The 18,838-nt window shown below is 49.4% G+C and overlaps 1 protein-coding gene across 5 annotated transcripts in view; it reads left to right on the forward strand.

The window, feature by feature from the left end:
* Positions 1-18,838, forward strand: part of PLEKHM1 (pleckstrin homology and RUN domain containing M1) — a 58,493-nt gene that overhangs the window by 30,853 nt on the left and 8,802 nt on the right. For all 5 annotated transcript variants that reach the window (XM_043466173.1, XM_043466138.1, XM_043466166.1 and 2 more), the window contains 4 exons: positions 7,479-7,740; positions 10,896-11,816; positions 14,419-14,564; positions 17,963-18,156. In XM_043466173.1, coding sequence (XP_043322108.1) covers positions 7,479-7,740; positions 10,896-11,816; positions 14,419-14,564; positions 17,963-18,156 — 1,523 coding nt within the window. The remainder of the gene's footprint in view (positions 1-7,478; positions 7,741-10,895; positions 11,817-14,418; positions 14,565-17,962; positions 18,157-18,838) is intronic.

Here is an 18,838-nt window from a genome sequence, read left to right on the forward strand (position 1 = left end):
TTGATTCCAATTTGTGATTCATCCAGTCCAGTATTTCGCATGATGTACTCTGCTATAAGTTAAATAAGCAGGTTGACAATATACAGCCTTGACTCACTCCTTTCCCAATTTTGAACCAGTCAGTTGTATATCCAGTTCTAACTGTTGCTTCTTGACCTGCATACAAGTTTCTTGGGAGGCAGGTAAGGTGGTCTCGTACTCCAATCTCTTTAAGAATTTTCCACAGTTCACTGTGATCCACACATTCAAAAGCTTTAGCATAGTCAGTAAAGCAGAAGTAGATGTTTCTCGATCCAATAAATGTTGGCAGCGTGTGAAATAAGCCCAATTATATGGTACAGCAGCATACAGCATCACAAAATCCACATCTGTCTCCTTCCTTGTTTCCTCACCCCACCTTTGTTATTTTACATTGAAAACATTTGGATAGTCAAGATTTATTCCCTCATCTTTTGGGGGTTTTTGGGGGACCGTGCTATGCCTGTGACTTGTGGGATCTTAATTCCTCAACCAGGGACTGAACCCTGGGCCCTCAGCAGTGAAAAGCACCAAGTCCCAACCACTGGACCACCTGGGAACTCCCACCTTATCTTTTTAAAAAAAAAATATATATATATATATATATCTTTTTTAAAAATACATATATATACGTATATATATATATATATATTTTTTTACTGTGTTGGGTCTTAGTTGCTCCATTGGGTCTTAGTTTCAGCATGTAGGATCTTTAGTTGTGGCATGTAGAATCTAGTTCCCTGACCGAGGATCGAACCCAGGTCCCCTGCTTAGGGGGTGCACAGTCTTAGCCACTGGACCACTAGGGAAGTACCCCCCTCATCTTTTATAACTCTGTGCCAGGCACAAAGAATGGCCATTCCAAACAGCTTTGTAGGTGCTAGGATGGAGGTAAGCGTAAAATGCCATAGGAGCCCAGAAGGGATCTCAAACCTACCTGGGGGTGGGTTGGAGGGGGTGTAGGCTGAGGATGAGTAAGGACAGCTTTCCAGGAGGAGGTGATGAATGACCTCTGAGCTGAGTCTTAAGGAAGAGTGGTCTCTCCCATAAGGGTTTCCCAGGTTATGTGCACCAGGCTCCAGGAATTTCCCTGGAGGGCCGTGGGATTGCTCCTGCAGCCCATTTTCCTTGGGGAGTTCCCCTGGGTCTTGATGACTTAGACAGGCTTTGTTCAGAATCCTGAGTTGTGAGTGGTCCCTGGCAGTCACCCTGATTGACACATTGTCCTGTCACTGGCAGAAGGAAGCACCTGCTGGTTCTGAGGGTTTTGGAAGAAGCTTTGGAAGCCAAGCTCTGTGAGCCTCCCTGCCACCAAGCTCCTGACTCCGAACTAACCACTCTTGGCTTAAGGAACTTTAGAGCCTCTGAATGGATTAAGCAGTTCAAACCAATCCTTCTGACGTCCTGGGCAGCTCCAGCCCTGCTCCCCTTCCCTGTCTGTGGGAGTGGGGAGGGCAGTCTTAATTTAGGATTTGGAAATAGCAACATCAGGGTGAGGTTTCTGGCACTTAACGTGACAGCTGGGCTGGGTCGCAGCCCTTGGGTGACTCATTTCCTCTGTGTAGGCAGCCACCGAGGGCACCCAGCCAGCTTCCTTGCCTCTGCTCTCCCATGATGCTTAGGCACATAAAGACAGGGAGCACTTGAAATAGTGAAGAAAAAGAGCCAGAATTCATTCCCACAAGCCTCCTGACCCCCACTGTACTTCCCTCAGCCCAGGGAGCGACATCAGATTCAGGGAGATAGCAGCAGAAGGGAAGGGGCATGGCCTGGCTGCCTGGAGCCTTGGGGACCTGCTCAGAAATGGGAAGCAGAGGCAGAGGAGCTAGTGATATCTCTGGGTCTTGCCTGCCCATGCCTCCTCCATCTCAAACCCTACAAGCAGCGCTGAAAAATTCAACATCCCTTTAACAAATGGTGCTGGGACAACTGGATATCCATGTGCATAAAGGTGGATCCTTTTCTTACACCATATACAAAAAGTAACTCAAAATCGATCATAGATCTAGGCATAAAAACTAAAACTGTAAACCTCTTTGCAGAAAACATAGGAGTAAATCTTTGTAACCTTGGCTTAGGCAATGATTTCTTTTTTTCAATGTTTATGTATATATTTATTTGGCTGCACTGAGTCCTAGCCACAGCACATGGAATCCTTTCATTGCTGCATGCAGGCTGTTCATTGCAGCACGGGGGCTCTCTAGTTGTGGCATGCTGCCTTAGTTGCCCCATGGCACATGGGATCTTAGTCCCCTGACCAGGGATTGAACCTGCGTCACCTGCATTGGAAGGTGGATTCTTAACCACTGGACCATCAGGGAAGGCCCAGGCAGTGGGTTCGTAAGTGTGATACCAAAAGCATAGAGACAAAAGAAAAAACAGATAAATTGTACTTCATCAAAATTTTAAAATTTTCTGCCTTAAAGAAAGAAAGTGCAAAGTGAAAGTGAAGTCACTCAGTCGTGTCCGACTCTTTTCAACCCAGTGGACTCTATAGCCTACCAGGCTCCTCCGTCCGTGGGATTCTCCAGGCAAGAATACTGGAGTGGATTGCCATTCTCTTCTCCAGGGTATCTTCCCGACCCAGGGATCGAACCCAGGGATCGAACCCAGGTCTCCCGCATTGCAGGCAGATGCTTTAATCTCTGAGTCACCAAGGAAGCCTTAAAGGGCACTATCAAAAAAGTTAAAAGGTAACGCACAGAACTGGAGAAATGATTTGCAGATCATGTATCTGATATGGGCCTAGTATCCCGAACTTATGAAGAAACCTTGCAACTTGTATTTGCTTCCTAGGGCTTCTGTAACCGGAGAAGGCAATGGCACCCCACTCCAGTACTCTTGCCTGGAAAATCCCATGGACAGAGGAGCCTGGGAGGTTGCAGTCCATGGGGTCACTAAGAGTCGGACACAACTGAGTGACTTCACTTTCACGCACTGGAGAAGGAAATGGCAACCCACTCCAGTGTTCTTGCCTGGAGAATCCCAGGGATGGGGGAGCCTGGTGGGCTGCTGTCTGTGGGGTTGCACAGAGTCTGATACGACTGAAGCGACTTAGCAGCAGCAGCAGCTTCTGTAACAAAGGACTATAGACTGGATGGCTTGCAACCACAGAAATGTATTATAGTGCGTGAAGTCACTCAGTCATGTCCGACTCTTTGAGACCCCATGGACTGTAGCCTACCGGGTTCCTCCGTCCATGGGATTTTCCAGGCAAGAATACTGGAGTGGGTTGCCACTTCCTTCGCCAGGAGATCTTCCCGACCCAGGGATTGAACCCGGGTCTCCTGCATTGTAGGCAGACACTTTACCGTCTGAGCCACCGGGGAAGTCCACAGGGATATGTTCTAAGATCCCCAGTGGATGCCTGAAGCTGTGGATAGTACCAAACCCTATATATACTATACTTTTTCCCATACATACATACCAGTGATAAAGTTTAATTTATAAATTAGGCACAGTAAGGGACATCCCTAGTGGTCCAGTGCTTAGGATTTCACCTTCCAACGCAGGGGGTGCAGGTTCAATCCCTGGTTGGGAGGCTAAGGTCCCACATGCCTGGTGACCAAAAAAATCAAAAGTTATGTGAACGTGACCTCTCAGCCCCCCCAATATCTTACTGTACCAATGTAATGCCTTTTCCATCTTAACTTTAAGCACTTATTCACGTGCTGTGGGTATAACTTCTGTAGTTTGAGGTGCAACAACAAAGCTGGCACAAATTTGTTTTTCCTTCTTCATAATCTCACAGATAGAAGACTCTTTCTTACCGTAGATCTTAACAACCTTTGAATATCATTTCTTCCTTTCCTTACTTAGTCGAGAACTTTTACTGTGTTAAAGAACGCACTTTACGACTTCTCTAGCAGATCCGAATTGCCAGCATCACTGGTCTTATGCTTTGGGGCCGTTATTAAGTAAATCAGGTTCCATGAACACAAGCACCGCGATACCACAACGGGCGATCTGGTAACCAAGAGGGCTACTAACAAAGTGACTAATGGTGGGACAAAGGCGTGATTCACGTCCCAGGCAGGATGGAGAAGGACGATGAGAGATTTCATCACACTACCCAGAATGGTCACAGTGCAAAACTTGTGAATTGTTTATTTCTGGAATTTTCCACTTAATGTTTTTGTGGAAAATATAGTTGGCTGTGGGTAACTAAAACCATAGATAAGGGGGAACTGGTGTATCTGATGGTTCTGGAGGCCAGAAGTTCACAGTCCAGATGCTGGCAGGGTTGGTTCCTTCTGGAGATTCTGAGGAAGAATCTGTTCCACGCCTTTCTCTCATCTTGGAGTGTCACCAGCAGCCTTGGGCACTCCCTGGCTCATAGACGCATCACTTCAGGCCCTGCCTCTCATCACACGGGGTTCTCCCTTGGTCTCTCTGGCTTCGCTTGGTGTCCTCTGAGTGTTCTCTTTTCTTCTCTTATAAGTAGATCGGTCACATTGGATGGAGGACCCACCACACCCCAGTATGACCTCATCTTAACACATTTGCAACAACTCTGCTTTCAAATAAGGTCACATTCTAGGGTACTTGGGGATAGAATTCCAGCATATCATTTGCAGGGTTGTGGGGGGGACACACACAATTCAACCCATAACATGACAAAAGAACAAATAAACCAATTTGAAAATTGGCAAAGGATTTGAATAGACCTTTCTCCAAAGAAAATATACAAATGGCCAATAAGCATATGAAAACATGCCCAGTGTTTTTAGACATCAGAGAAATGCAAATCAAAACTGTAAGCTTGCACTTCATATTCTAGCCATACATTCATCTGACTATAATCAAAAGTACAGATAATAATGATGGAGAAGATGTGGAAAAATTGGAACCCTCATACATTGCTGGTGGGAAGGTAAAATGGTACAGCCACTTAGGAAAACAGTTTGGAAATTCCTCAAATGTTAGACGTAGTTATCATCAGTTGAGTTCAGTTGCTTAGTTGTGTCCAACTCTGTGACCTCACGGACTGCAGCATGCCAGGTTTCCCTGTCTATCACCAACTCCCAGAACTTGCTCAAACTCATGTCCATTGAGTCTGTGATGCCATCCAACCATCCCATCCTCTGTCGTCCCCTTCTCCTCCCACCTTCAATCTTTCCTAGCATCAGGGTCTTTTCTAATGAGTCAGTTCTTCGTATCAGGTGGCCAAAGTATTGGAGCTTCAGCTTCAGCATCAGTCCTTCCAATGAATATTCAGGATTGATTTCCTTTAGGATTGACTGGTTGGATCTCCTTGCAGTCCAAGGGACTCTCAGGAGTCTCCTCCAACACCACAGTTCAAAAGCATTAATTCTTCGGCACTCAGCTTTCTTGCTTTCTTTATGGTCCAACTCTCACATCCATACATGGCTACTGGAAAAACCATAGCTTTGACTAGATGGACCTTTGCTGGCAAAGTAATGTCTCTGCTTTTTAATATGCTGTCTAGGTTGGTCATAGCTTTTCTTTCAAGGAGCAAGCATCTTTTTATTTCATGGCTGCAGTCATTATCTGCAGTGATTTTGGAGCCCAAGAAAATAGTCTGTCACTGTTTCCATTGTTTCCCCATCTATTTGCCAGAAAGTGATAGGACCAGATGCCATGATCTTCGTTTTTTGAATGTTGAGTTTTAATTCAGCTTTTTCACTCTCTTTCACTTTCAAAAAGAGGCTCTTTAGTTCTTCTTCATTTCTGCCATAAGGATAGTATCATCTGCATATCTGAGGTTATTGATATTTCTCCCGGCAGTCTTGATTCCAGTTTGTGCTTCACCCAGCCCAGCGTTTCTCATGATGTACTCTGCATATAAGTTAAATAAGCAGGGTGACAATATGTAGCCTTGACGTAATCCTTTCCTGATTTGGAATCAGTCTGTTGTTCCATGTCCGGTTCTAACTGTTGCTTCTTGACCTACATACAGGTTTCTCAGGAGGCAGGTAAGATGGTCTGGTATTCCCGTCTCTTGAAGAACTTTTCACAATTTGTTGTGATCCACACAGTCAAAGGCTTTAGCATAGTCAATGAAGCAGAAGTAGATGTTTTTCTGGAATTCTTTTGCTTTTTCTATGATACAACAAATGTTGGCAGTTTGATCTCTGATTCCTCTGCCTTTTCTAAATCCAGCTTGAACACCTGGAAGTTCTCAGTTCAGGTACTGTTGGAGCCTGGCTTGGAGAATTTTGAGCATTACTTTGCTAGTGTGTAAGATGAGTGCAATGAGTGTAGTACTTTGAACGTTTTTGGCATTGCCTTTCTTTGAGATTGGAATGAAAACTGACCTTTTCCAGTCCTGTGGCCATTGCTGAGTTTTCCAAATTTGCTGACATATTGAGTGCAGCACTTTCACAGCATCATCTTTTAGGATTTGAAATAACTCAGCTGGAATTCCATCACCTCCACTAGCTTTGTTTGTAGTGATGCTTCCTAAGGCCCACTTGACTTCACATTCCAGGATGTCTGGCTCTAGGTGTGTGATCACACCATCGTGGTTATCTGGGTCATTAAGATTTTTTTTGTTATCATATTATCCATCAATTCCATTCCTAGGTGTGTACCAAGAGAATAGAAAACATGCGTCCACAGAAAAACTTGTACATCAAAGTTCTCTGCAGCATTATTCATAATTGCCAAAAAGTAGAAAACTACTCATATGTCCATCTTCTGAGAAGTGGATATATAAAATATGATAAATCCATAATTGGAATATTACTTGGTAATAAAAAGGAATGAAGTAATGATACATGCCAGGATATGGATAAACCTTGAAAACATCATGCTAAGGGAAAGAAACCAGTTTCAAAAGACCACATGTTGTAAAATTTCATTTATACATATTCAAAATGGGCAAACCTAAGGAAACAGAGGGGGTTTCCCAGGTGGCACAGGGGTAAAGAATCTGTCTGCAATGCAGAGACACAAGAAAGGTGAGTTTGATCCCTGGCTTAGGAAGATCCCCTGGAGGAGGAAATGGCAAGCCACTCCAGTATTCTTGCCAGGAGAATCCCATGGACAGAGGAGCCTGGCAGGCTACAGTCCATGGGGTCACAAAGAGTTGGATATAACTGAGCCCTCACACATGGAAACACAAAGTAGATTATTGATTGCCTAGAACTGGAGTGGTTGAGGGGAAACGGGGAGTGGCTGCTGATGGGGTTTCCTTATGGAACAATGAAAATGTTCTAAACATAGATTGTGGTGATGGTTGCACAACTCCATGAATATGCTAAAACTACCGAATTACACACTTTTTTTTTTTTTGTCACATCATACTAGATCTTAGTTCCCCAATCAGGGATGGAATCCACTCCCCCTGTAGTGGAAGGGTGGAGTCGTAACCACTGGACTGCCAGGGAAGTCCCTGAATTATACACTTTAAATGGTTTAATTTTATGATGTGAATCGTGTCTCAATAAAGGTGTTTTTAAAAACAAACAAACCTGCCTTTCCTTCTTTCCTAATAGAAAAGCAAGAGCTGGATCTCAGAAGATGACTTCTACCGGCCTCCCCGGGAACAGCCCACAGACAGTCCTGATGCCGCCACAGCTTCTCCCAGGGGGATTCCCGAGTCAGGGCCTGGCCTCCTGGTGCAAGAACCAAGACGAAGCTGCTCCATGGAGGCCTTAGACAAAGCTTGCGCGCCTTCCCCAGGAAGCGGGAGAAGCAGGGCTGCCCCGGCGCCGCCGGAACACAGGAACTTCCGGGTGGTGCATCGCCGGCAGATGGGTAGGCAGCTCTGCGGGCTTCTGGGTGCCGCACTGCGCATGAGCAGTGCCTTGCGGAGCGCAGGTTCAAAGTCCTGTTTTGCGTTACCGTTTGGGCAGTATCTTCTCCCATAAAAAACCTCATCCCAAAATGTAATAAGGAACACCCTTGCAGAGTAATTCATGAAGGCATTTCGGGAAGAGCACTGTATTTTCTCATAAAATCTTTTTTTAAATTTTTAGTGGAATATAGTTGATTTACTATGTTGTATTAGTTTCAGATGTACCGCAAAGTGAATCAGTGAATCAGCCACGCAGATACATACATCCACTCTTAAGAAAGTAATGCTCAAAACTGCCTACAGAGTACACGAATACTGTTTGATACACGGAAATGGAAAATAACTTCCCTGAAACTCTTGTATAAATCTTAATGATTTTTTTCCCCAAATCTTAATGATTATACATAAGATTATATGTAAGATACATAAGATAATCTTAGGAGTATACAGGCCTCTGGACTCTGTCTGGAGCCCAGAATGAAAGCCCCGCCTCTTAAAGGCTCAGATGTTTCCACTGCGCCTCCCTAAGGCCTTTCTCTCAGATGGTTTATTTAGCAGCTCTGGTAGGGATGATCAGATCTGCAGTTTGTTCGGTGTCCTCTGTGTGCAGTTCACAAGGAGACCAGCTTGGCCTCCACACCCTGTGAAATTCCATAAAGCATTAACTAACCATAACCTAATTTTTCTGTAACCCTCAGAAACAGACAAATGTGCAAGTGTGTCCTAGAGTCCGTCTGTTTCTCTCCTCCTTCTCTGTTTGCAGTGACCCAGCAGAGAATGCTGGCTGGGTTTCTGGGGCCCTGGCTCAGGGAATCTGGGCACAGCTGCGGTTTCCATGCCACCTCCTCCTAGGTTTTTCTTTCAGCCCATGTGATGGTTACAACCATACCAGAGAAGGTGTGCTTTATGCCTGCATCATCAGGTATGGAAGGATAGGAAGACCCTACACAATGGTTTGAAATCTCTAAGGCTAGTCCAAGCTGGGATAGAGAATTGTGTGTCCTTTGGACCCCCTTGTTCAGGAACGTGGCTAGCCCCCAGGGATCAGGGAGCGTTGGGCTCTGTGTGGTACACATACTCTCTACTCAACAGATACTTATTGGGCACCTGCGATGTGCCAGGTACTCTTCTAGGTGCTGGGGACACAACAGGAAATGAAGCCCGGTCCTTATCTTCATGGGAGTTGTGTTCTAGCGTGAGAGACAGGAAATAAGCAGATGAACAAGTAAACATATAGTGGGGGCAGGTGATCATTCCTGTGGGGAATAGTAAACTGGGGAGGTGGGCAGGGTACTATTTCATGAAGGATGGCCAGGGACTTCCCTCATGGTCCAATGGTTAGGACTCCACACTTCCACTGCTGGGGCCCATGTTCCACCCCTGTTCAGGGAATGAAGATCCTGCAAGCTGCATAGCACAGCCAGAAAGTAAATAAATAAATAAAGGCTGGCCAAGGAAGCCCTCACAAATTAGGTGACATTTGAGGAGACTTGAAAGGTGGGGAGAGAGGCACGAGGCGATCATTGTATTTCAAGCAGGGAGAATGTGTGCAAAGGCCCTGCGACAGGAACATGCTTGATGTGTCCAGTAAGCAGCAAAGACCATAGTAGCTGGAACAGAGGCGATGGGAAGGTGGTGGCTAGAGATGATGTCAGAGTGATGGAGTGCCTCGTGGGCCACAGTGAGGACGTTGGCTTTTGCTCTGAGAGAGATGTGATCTGATTTGGAGGACTCTCCAGGGGAGTCATCCTGGCTCATTTCTTGAGGGGCTTCAGGGGGACGTGGACCAGTCAGGAGGCCACAGCCATAAGCCCGACCAGGAATGATGGTGGACCAAGCCCCTGAGGTAGTGGTGGAGGCGGTGAGAAGTGGAGGGAGGCTCTGGATATACCAAGAGGATTTGCTGATAGATTAGATGTGGGGTGTGAAAGGAAAAAAGAAATCAAGGATAGCTCCAAACTTTTTAGCCCAAGCATCTGGGAGGATGAAGTTTGCCATTTTACTAGATGAAGAACATCAGGAGAGACGTGGGTTTGGAGTGGGAGAATCAGGAACATGTTTTTGGACGTGTCAACTTTGAGAAGCCTATTAGACATACACGGAGCAGATGGAGATCGGAATCTAAAGCTCAAGGGCGAGGTCCAGGCTGGAGATAAAAACTGAGGAGTTGTTGGCATAAAGACCCAAGACCAGGGAAGATCAGCTAGGAAAAGTGGGTATTAGTAGAGAAGAGAACCAGGGCCGAGTCCAGGGCCTCCATAAAGAGGCCAGTGAGAGGAGGGAGCATCCGGGAGACGGGAGAGGGGGGCCAGTGACGACAGAGAAGACCCCAGGAAAGGGGGGGCTCTGCTGTGTTCAGTGATGCTGATGGGCCAGGCCAGTTGGGGACCAATGACTAGCCTTAGGACTTGGCAACAAGGCAGGCCTGGTAGGTTTCCCAAGGGCAAATTCTGTGGACTCGGGACAGAAGGCTACTCAGAGGAGGTTCAAGAAAGAACAGAAGGAGGGGGGCCCAGAGACATTCCCACACCTCCTCAGGGGGGTTTCTGTAAAGGGGACAGAGACCCAGGGTGGTAATTAGAGATGCGAGTAGAGTCGAGAGATATTTTTAATGCTGGGAGAAATAACAGCGTGTTTGTGGGCTGGTGGGAATGATCCAGGAGAAAGGGAGAAGACAGCGACATGGGAGGGGCAGAGAAGATTGCTGGAGAAACATGCTTGTCCTTGAGTAGGAAGGGTGGTGGTGGGGGGACCCCTGCACAATTGCACAGATGGGAGGGGGGCCTCAGACAGAAGCACAGTCAGTTCATCCCCCAGTGACGGAGCTCAGAGTGTGGGTGCAGATGCTGGAAGGGGCAAGTGTATTGTAGTAAAGCGCACACAGAGGTGATTGTTGAAGTGCTTTTATTTTCTCAGTGAAATTCAGGAACACAATCATCAGCTGGGGTGAGGCTGGGAGGGAGGCTCTCAAAATACGTTCCCATCCAGCCGGTGGTGGCCTGTGTTCTCTGGGTGGTCACGGAGTCCACACCCACGACAGGACTCGGGTCCCGGAGATTATCCAGGGTGGCGAAGGGCCAGGCCTATCATCTAAAGCGCCTCTTTCTGCCCGCAGGGCTGTCCAACCCATTCCGGGGTCTCCTGAAGCTGGGCACGGTGGAGCGGCGGGGGGCCATGGGCATCTGGAAGGAACTCTTCTGCGAGCTGTCCCCGCTGGAGCTGCGCCTCTACCTAAGTGGCAAGGAGCGCACCTGCGTGGAGACCTGCTCGCTGCTGCGCTGCGAGTCCGTGGGGCCGGCCCACAGCGACGGCCGCTTCGAGCTGCTCTTCTCTGGCAAGAAGCTGACCCTGCGCGCCTCGTCCCGGGATGAAGCTGAGGACTGGCTGGACCGGGTGCGCGAGGCACTGCAGAAGTGCCGGCCCCAGCAGGAGGAGGAGTGGGTGACCATCCAGTACCCGGAGCAGCCCGAGGACCCCCCAGAGGCCCCCCAGGGTGGCCACCCCGCCCCCTCGGATCTGCACACGGAGGCTGAAACCCCCCAGGGCCCGCAGTTCGACTGGTCCTTCTCCCAGGTGCCTGAGCCCGACGCTATCAAAGAGTCCCTGCTCTACCTGTACACGGACCGCATGTGGATGCCCTACATCTTCTCCCTGTCCTTGGAGTCCCTCAAGTGCTTCCGAGTGAGAAACAACGAGAAGATGTTAAGTGACAGCCACGGAGTTGAGACCATCCGAGACATCCTGCCGGACACGAGCCTCGGGGGCCCAGCCTTCTTCAAAATCATCACGGCCAAGGCCATCCTGAAGCTGCAAGCCGGGAATGCCGAGGAGGCCGCCCTGTGGAGGGATGTACTGCGCAAGGTCCTGGCGTCCTACCTGGAGACGGCCGAGGAGGCGGTGACTCTCGGCGGCAGCCTGGATGAAAACTGTCAGGAGGTGCTGAAGTTCGCCACGCGGGAGAACGGCTTCCTGCTGCAGTACCTGGTGGCCATCCCCACAGAGAAAGGCCTCGACTCCCAGGGCTGCTTCTGTGCAGGTGCTGACTCTCTGTCCCCACCTCCAGCCTGCCCTCACTGGGGTTCCTGCTCTAGGCTCTGCACTCCTTCCTGCTCCCCACAGGTGCCCCCGTACTGCCCTGGGGATGTTGCAGCAAATTAAGCTGTTCCATGATCATATTATATTCTTCTGGAGCCAGGGCTTCAAGTATTTTTGCATGCTTTTACAAGTATACACAGGTATTTAATTACAAAAATAGGCTCATACTACATGCTGGCCAATAGAACTTTCTGTGACGATGACAATGTTCTAGAATCTGTGCCATCCAGTAGTGTAGCTACAAGCCACGTGTGACTACTGAATACTTCGTGTGGCTTCCTAGTGTGGAAGGAACTGAATTTTCATTTGGTTTTAATAATATATGTGTGTGCATGCTCAGTCGTGTCCGACTCTTTGCGATCCTGTGGACTGAAACCTACCAGTCTCCTCTGTCCATGGAATTTCCCAGGCAAGAATACTGGAGTGGGTTGCCATTTCCTCCTCCAGGGGATCTTCTTGACCCAGCGGTCGAACCGACATCTCCTGGGTCTCCTACATTGGCAGGCAGATTCTTTACCACTGAGCCACCTGGGAAATCCTTTTTAATAATGTGTTTAAATGGGCACCTGTGGCTTGTGGCCACAACTTTAGACAGCTCAGCTATATCTATTGTTCTGCAGCTTGCCTTTAATCCAGTTAGGAATATGTTATGCATGTTCTTCTACATCAGTACCTCTGCTCTGTCATTAGCATCATCAGATCCAGTCCTTCCATGCCAGGCACTGAGCCAGATGCTTTCTTTGGATTGTCTCATTTATTTATTTTTTTTTTTCATTTATTTTTATTAGTTGGAAGCTAATTACTTTACAATATTGTAGTGGTTTTTGCCATACATTGACATGAATCAGCCATGGATTTGCATGTGTTCCCTGGATTGTCTCGTTTAATCCTCACAACAACCCCCTTGGGATTTGTCTCTATTTATAGCTGAGGAAACTGAGTCACAGGACTGGTAAGTACCTGTCTCAGGTTCACACAGCCAGTGATGGTGGATCCGGAAGAGGACTTAGTGGTCCCAGAACCTGTGCTCTTAGCCAGACGTCCACAGGGCCTCTCCACTCCCGTGCTTTCAAGGCCGAGTGATATTCCCTTGCTCACCTCCCATTTCTAGGTCTTCTTCCCAGTCTAGACACCCATCTCCTTCAGCCCGGGCCCTTCAGCTGAGCTGTGAGGAGGTGGCCCTGCTGCACGGGGAGACGCAGCTGTGCGCGGTCTAGGAGCCGTCCCGTCGGGGTGGAGCATGTGGGACTGGAGGGGAAAGCCTGCTTCAGGCATCTGAAGGAAGTGGTCTGCGGTTGGTCCCCCTTCCCCCCACCCCCGGAGGATGGAGAAGCTATGCAGAGCAGCGCTTCTTGCAGAAAAAAGTCTTCAAGCCCCTGTTCACCCCTTGTCCCCCTCCCCCCCACCTGCCAGCCCCTAACACTCACACTTTGCCCTTTAACCCACGGGCTTCAGGTTCAGAGAGGAGGCCAGGCCCCCAGGGCTAGGAGGAGGGCTTCCCCACTGGGGATGTGGATGCTAGCAGGCAGCTCTCCCCACCCCTGCCACCACTATTCCCTCCACCCCTACCAGCCCCCAGCCAGCCAGACTGAAACTGGGGGAGCTTGGGCCTTCTTTCTGCCCACAGAGCTCTGTGGTTGGGCCACCAGCCTCTGACATCTGACTTGTATCTCATAGTTTACTTTCAAAACCTCATTTAAACTTTGTAATAACCCCCACAAAGTAGCAAATAGTAGCTGAATTGGAACCTTGCAAAAATTCAGTGAGGGTCAGGATGAGACAGCGCATACACCAAAGAACCAGCCCCTCTAGTCTCCAGGAGGCTGAAGGGACTCCCCCGGCCCTGTAGGAGGCAGGGCCTGTGCTCAGGATTTCAGCCCTGCCTCTGGCGCCCTGGGCACACCCTACTTTCATCCCCTCTGCCCCCTGCTTTGGGGGGCTTCAGCAGAGGGGCTGAATCTGGGCCCTGCACCCCATCCCGAGGTAACAGGCCCTGGCTTCAAGCTGGCACCAGACCATGTCCACCATCTCCAGGTGGCTTCCCCTCTGGCTCCCTGTGTCCAGCCCCGTGTCCCCAGCTCCTGTCCTCCTTGCCGAGATCCTGACTCCCTGCTTCCATTCCTGGGCCCCGGTGGAGGGGTGAGCCTAGCGGAGGCTGGGATTGGTGGACAAGCAGTGGAAACATCGAACAGAGGCAGTTAGGAATGAGAGAACACGGGCTCTGCTCCAACCTGACCCAAACTTGACTCCAACTGTGCACCCAGTTGTGGTGTGACTGGGCAGGTTTCCTAACCTCTCTGCATCAGTTTCTTTAGCTGGGAAACAGTGACAATAATTCTTAACAGAGTTTTGTCATAAAGGTTAATTACCAGAGTTGATTATGATTGGTGGGAATATGAATGGCAGCTGTTATCTTCACGCTCTCCTTTCTAATCTGGCTGCTTTCCCTAGCTAGCAAGCCCTTCACCTTGGCAGCTGCTCTGTGGCTCAGGAGCTGACTCTGGCCCCACCGCTGCTCACCCTCCCTCTGCTCCTCTCCCCAGGCTGCTCCCGGCAGATCGGCTTCTCATTTGTACGACCCAAGCTCTGTGCCTTCTCTGGCCTCTATTACTGTGACATCTGCCATCAAGACGATGCCTCAGTGATCCCGGCCAGGATCATCCACAACTGGGACCTCACCAAGCGCCTGGTAAGTCTTGAGCCCAGCCTGTCACGGCCATACAGGGCTGCTGAGCGACAGAGAAGTGGTTGCTCCTCTTTGCTGCTGCCGTTCATATGTTTGGGGGAGTTTGGCTCTAGAGAAGCCAGGGTCACTAGTTTAGGCCCCATGATGTGGGGGAGCTGACCAAAAAAGTAATTTGGTGCTGGTCTACAGCACCTGGGCAGAGCTCTGTCCACGCCTGCCTTGGCCCTCAGGTGGGAATCAGGATGGTTCACTGTAGCTCCCCATGGGCACAGATAAAACTGCTTAGAGCACCAGCATAGATAGATAGGCAGAAATGATAGAGAATAGATTAGATATAGAGGATGGGTGGATGGGTTAGGTGGGTAGTTGCACGCATGGGTTGAGGGGTGGCTTGGTGGATGGATATGAATGGATGGATGGATAGATATGTGGATGAATGTATAGATGGGTGGATGGATGAATATGTAGACAGGTAAATAATGGATGGATGGATGGTAGATGGATGGATGGATGGGTAGATGATGGATAGATGGATGGGTAGATGATGGATGGATGGATGGGTAGATGATGGATGGATGGATGGGTAGATGATGGATGGATGGATGGGTAGATGATGGATGGATGGATGGGTAGATGATGGATGGATGGATGGATGAATTGGACAGCCAGTTGGCACACTTCCCCCTGGGAGCAGTCAACCTTTTCCAGGCATACAGGCATCTACTTTTTGTTACTTTTGGAATCATACTGGGCTCATACTGCTTTATAACATGTTTGTTCAGTTAAGATTACATCTTGGATACTTTTTGATGTTCACCAAATGCTTTTAAATACGATGCATTCTGCAGTCTTTCAGATTTTCCTCTTCTTCAGCTGAGCTTATCTACTTACATAGCTGTGTTACCCTGAGCAAACTCTTCCACTTCCCGTTTCCTCGTCCATCAAGGGTGGTTAATTACAGTGCCTGTCTGCGGGCAGTGAGGGCTAAAGGAAACAGAACCACCAGTCACTTAGATGGTGCTCCTTCCCTTTCCTAAGGCCTCACCTTCTGCCCCTAATTCATTCGGTCAGGATCTGCCTCAAGGGGTGCAGACTCGGCTTTCTCCCAAAGGCACAGATTTCTGCTAAGACAAGACACAGAAACAGGAAGTAGCTGTTTACTTCTCTCGAGACCCAGGCCTGCCAGCCACACTGTCTCCTCATGTGTCCCCATCAGAGCCCAGAGAGCATAATTCTCAGAACCAGTACCACCCTGACCTCCACCCCTGGGGATGGGAACACCTATTAGCTTCCCTTTGGTTCTCTTTCTCTTTTTTTGGCCATGTTGCATATGGGATCTTCGTTTCCCCACCAGGGATCGAAACTGCACCCCCTGCATTGGAAGCCCAGAATCTTAACCACTGGGCCACATTAGCTTAGAGAAGTCCCAACATTAGCATCACTTTGGCTTTTTTATTGGTTACCTCATCCTTACCCCTGCCCTCAGTGTTAAGTATTTAACTAACTACATGGAGAAAAATTAAACCTCAAGATGACCACAAATGCAAAGAACCCTCTGGACATAAAACACTCTCACCATTTACAACATCCGAATGCCCCTGTTGAGCCATCTCCCTATTCACTGCTGTAACTTTGGTGCCACTTCCTTTTTCCAACTAGAAAATTCTAACAATTCCCTCGGCATACCTAAGGTCAGGAAGCATCCAACTCTCTCAAAGATGCCAGACCTGGGAAAGACAGGAAGGTTCAGAATAGGAAGTGGCTGGCTGGCAGGTTCAGGGCCCCTTGTCCACTGTCTGGCTGACCCACTTGTGCAAGGCCTGGCTGGCACTTGGCAGGATGTCGGCCCCAGCCTGCAGCTTCTCCCGTTGTCTGTCTCCTCCACCCGTGGGGGAGGAACAGTCCCAGGGGAGCTCAAAGCTCATGCCTGTCTATGTACTTGGCAGTTTTCAGCGCGCATTCCTGCATGTTATTTCATCTGGGCCTCACCCTAAGCCTGGAGCTGAGTTGTGGGAAGGGCCGGGCAACAGCAGTCTGACCTGAGTCAGTGACTCACCAGGCCTTTGCCAGTGGGATGCCTGTCGGCTGGGGGCTGGTTCCTCAGGGCCCTGGGAAATGGGGAAAGATGGAGATATCAGTGAGGTGAGAAATGCTGGTGAAGCCGGTAGAGCAGCCCCTGGCCTAACAGTCTCCTGCTGGCCCTGTCCCATCCCCCGGGGCCAGCGGACAGATGCCTGAACCACACAGACACCCACAAGAGTCTGATGGCAGCTCCCATTCACAGAGAAGCTGCTTACCTGGATTTTCTTTTAATCTAAACTTAATCCCATGAGGTAGGTGCTTTTCTTTCCCCCATTTTACAGATGAGAAAACTGAATCACAGAGAGGTTAAGTAAGTTTCTTGAGGTCATACAGTTGAGAAGGGGTGGAGCCAGGATCCAAAGCCGGACTAAGCCCTGCAGGGTGATTGATGGTGGAGAACATCTCAGCTCCTCCATCCTTATCCTCCCCAAAGAGACTGCAGGGGAAGGGACTTCTCTTTGTAAGTGAGGAGGCCAAGGGTGCAGAGATAGCACTCAATTCAGACCTGGGCTCTGCTTTCTTTCTGGTGGCTTTGATAAGTCACTTTAGCTCCTCTGAGTCTCAGTTTCCATATCTGTAAAATGGGGATGATGACACTTTCCCCTCTGGGTTGTTGTGAGGATGAAGAAAGGATGTGGTCAAGGTCCTTAACCCAGTGTCTGGCAAATTATAGGTGCTCAGTAATTGGCATTAGGGTCAGGGCTGAGGGTAGAACCTTCCATGTCTATCAAGTGGGAGAAACCCAGATCGATCACTCAACTCCATGTGGAGACTTGGAGGGAGGCCCTGCCCTGGTTGGTGCTGTTAGTGAGGACAGAAGAAGCTCGGGAAACCTCTGGTTCAGCTGTATCTGATCCATGGTTTCCTGTGGTTGGAGCCTGACTCAGATCGGTCACCTGGTTCCTGAGTCGGCCCAGGGTAATGTCTGTTTCCTTTCGGCAGAAAAATGGGGGTGGGGGTGGGGAGGCCAGGAAATAGTGGCAAGGATCTGTGAGGCCCAGGCAGAGAGGCGTGTGGACCCTCCTTCCCTTCCCCGCGTGGTCAGGGAGGGGCAGCCGCTGGTGCCAAAGGGGAAGAGCGGGTTTGGAAGCCAGATCAACTGGGTTTGAATCCTGACTTATCTGAGCTGTGGGCCTTGGCCAAGTCACTTCCTCTCTCTGAACCTCAGTTTCCTCATCTGTAAAATGAAGATGGTACCGCTTCCCTCGGCAGGTGGCTGGAGGGGTGAGCAAGGGAGTAGGTGACCCAGCGCCTGGCGACCTCAGGCGCTCACCAGATGGCCCTCCTGTCTCTCCCTCGCCGCCCCGTGGTATCCTCAGGTCTGCAGGCAGGCCCTGAGGTTCCTGACACAGATCCGGGCCCAGCCCCTCATCAACCTGCAGCTGGTGAACGCGTCGCTATACGAGCACGTGGAGCAGATGCGCCTCATCGGGAGGAGCCGGGAGCAGCTGAAGCTGCTGGGGGACTACCTGGGCCTGTGCCGGAGCGGAGCCCTGAAGGAGCTGAGCAAGAGGTGAGCGCCGGGACGGGGGGGTGGATACACACAGACACACAGAGACACAGAGATACAGACACACACAGACACATACACAGACAGAGAGACAGACAGACACACAGAGACACACACACAGACAGAGACACACAGACAGACAGACACACAGAGACACAGAGACACACACACAGACAGAGAGAGACACACAGACAGACAGACACACAGAGACACACACACAGACAGAGAGAGACACACAGACAGACAGACAGACACACAGAGACACAGAGATACAGACAGAGAGAGACACAGACACACACAGACAGACAGACGGACACACAGAGACAGACACACACACAGACAGAGAGACAGACACACAGAGACACAGAGACACACACACAGACAGAGACACACAGACAGACAGACAGACACACAGAGACACAGAGATACAGACACACACAGACACATACACAGACAGACAGACAGACAGACAGACAGACACACAGAGACACACACACAGAGAGAGACACACAGACAGACAGACACACAGAGACACAGAGATACAGACAGACAGAGAGAGACACACACACAGACACACAGACAGACAGACAGACACACACACACACACAGACACAGACAGAAAGACACACAGAGACACACAGACAGACAGACGGACACACAGAGACAGACACACACACAGACAGAG

This window comes from Cervus canadensis, chromosome 1, assembly GCF_019320065.1.
Source record: "Cervus canadensis isolate Bull #8, Minnesota chromosome 1, ASM1932006v1, whole genome shotgun sequence".
In the NCBI taxonomy this organism is placed as follows: domain Eukaryota; kingdom Metazoa; phylum Chordata; class Mammalia; order Artiodactyla; family Cervidae; genus Cervus; species Cervus canadensis.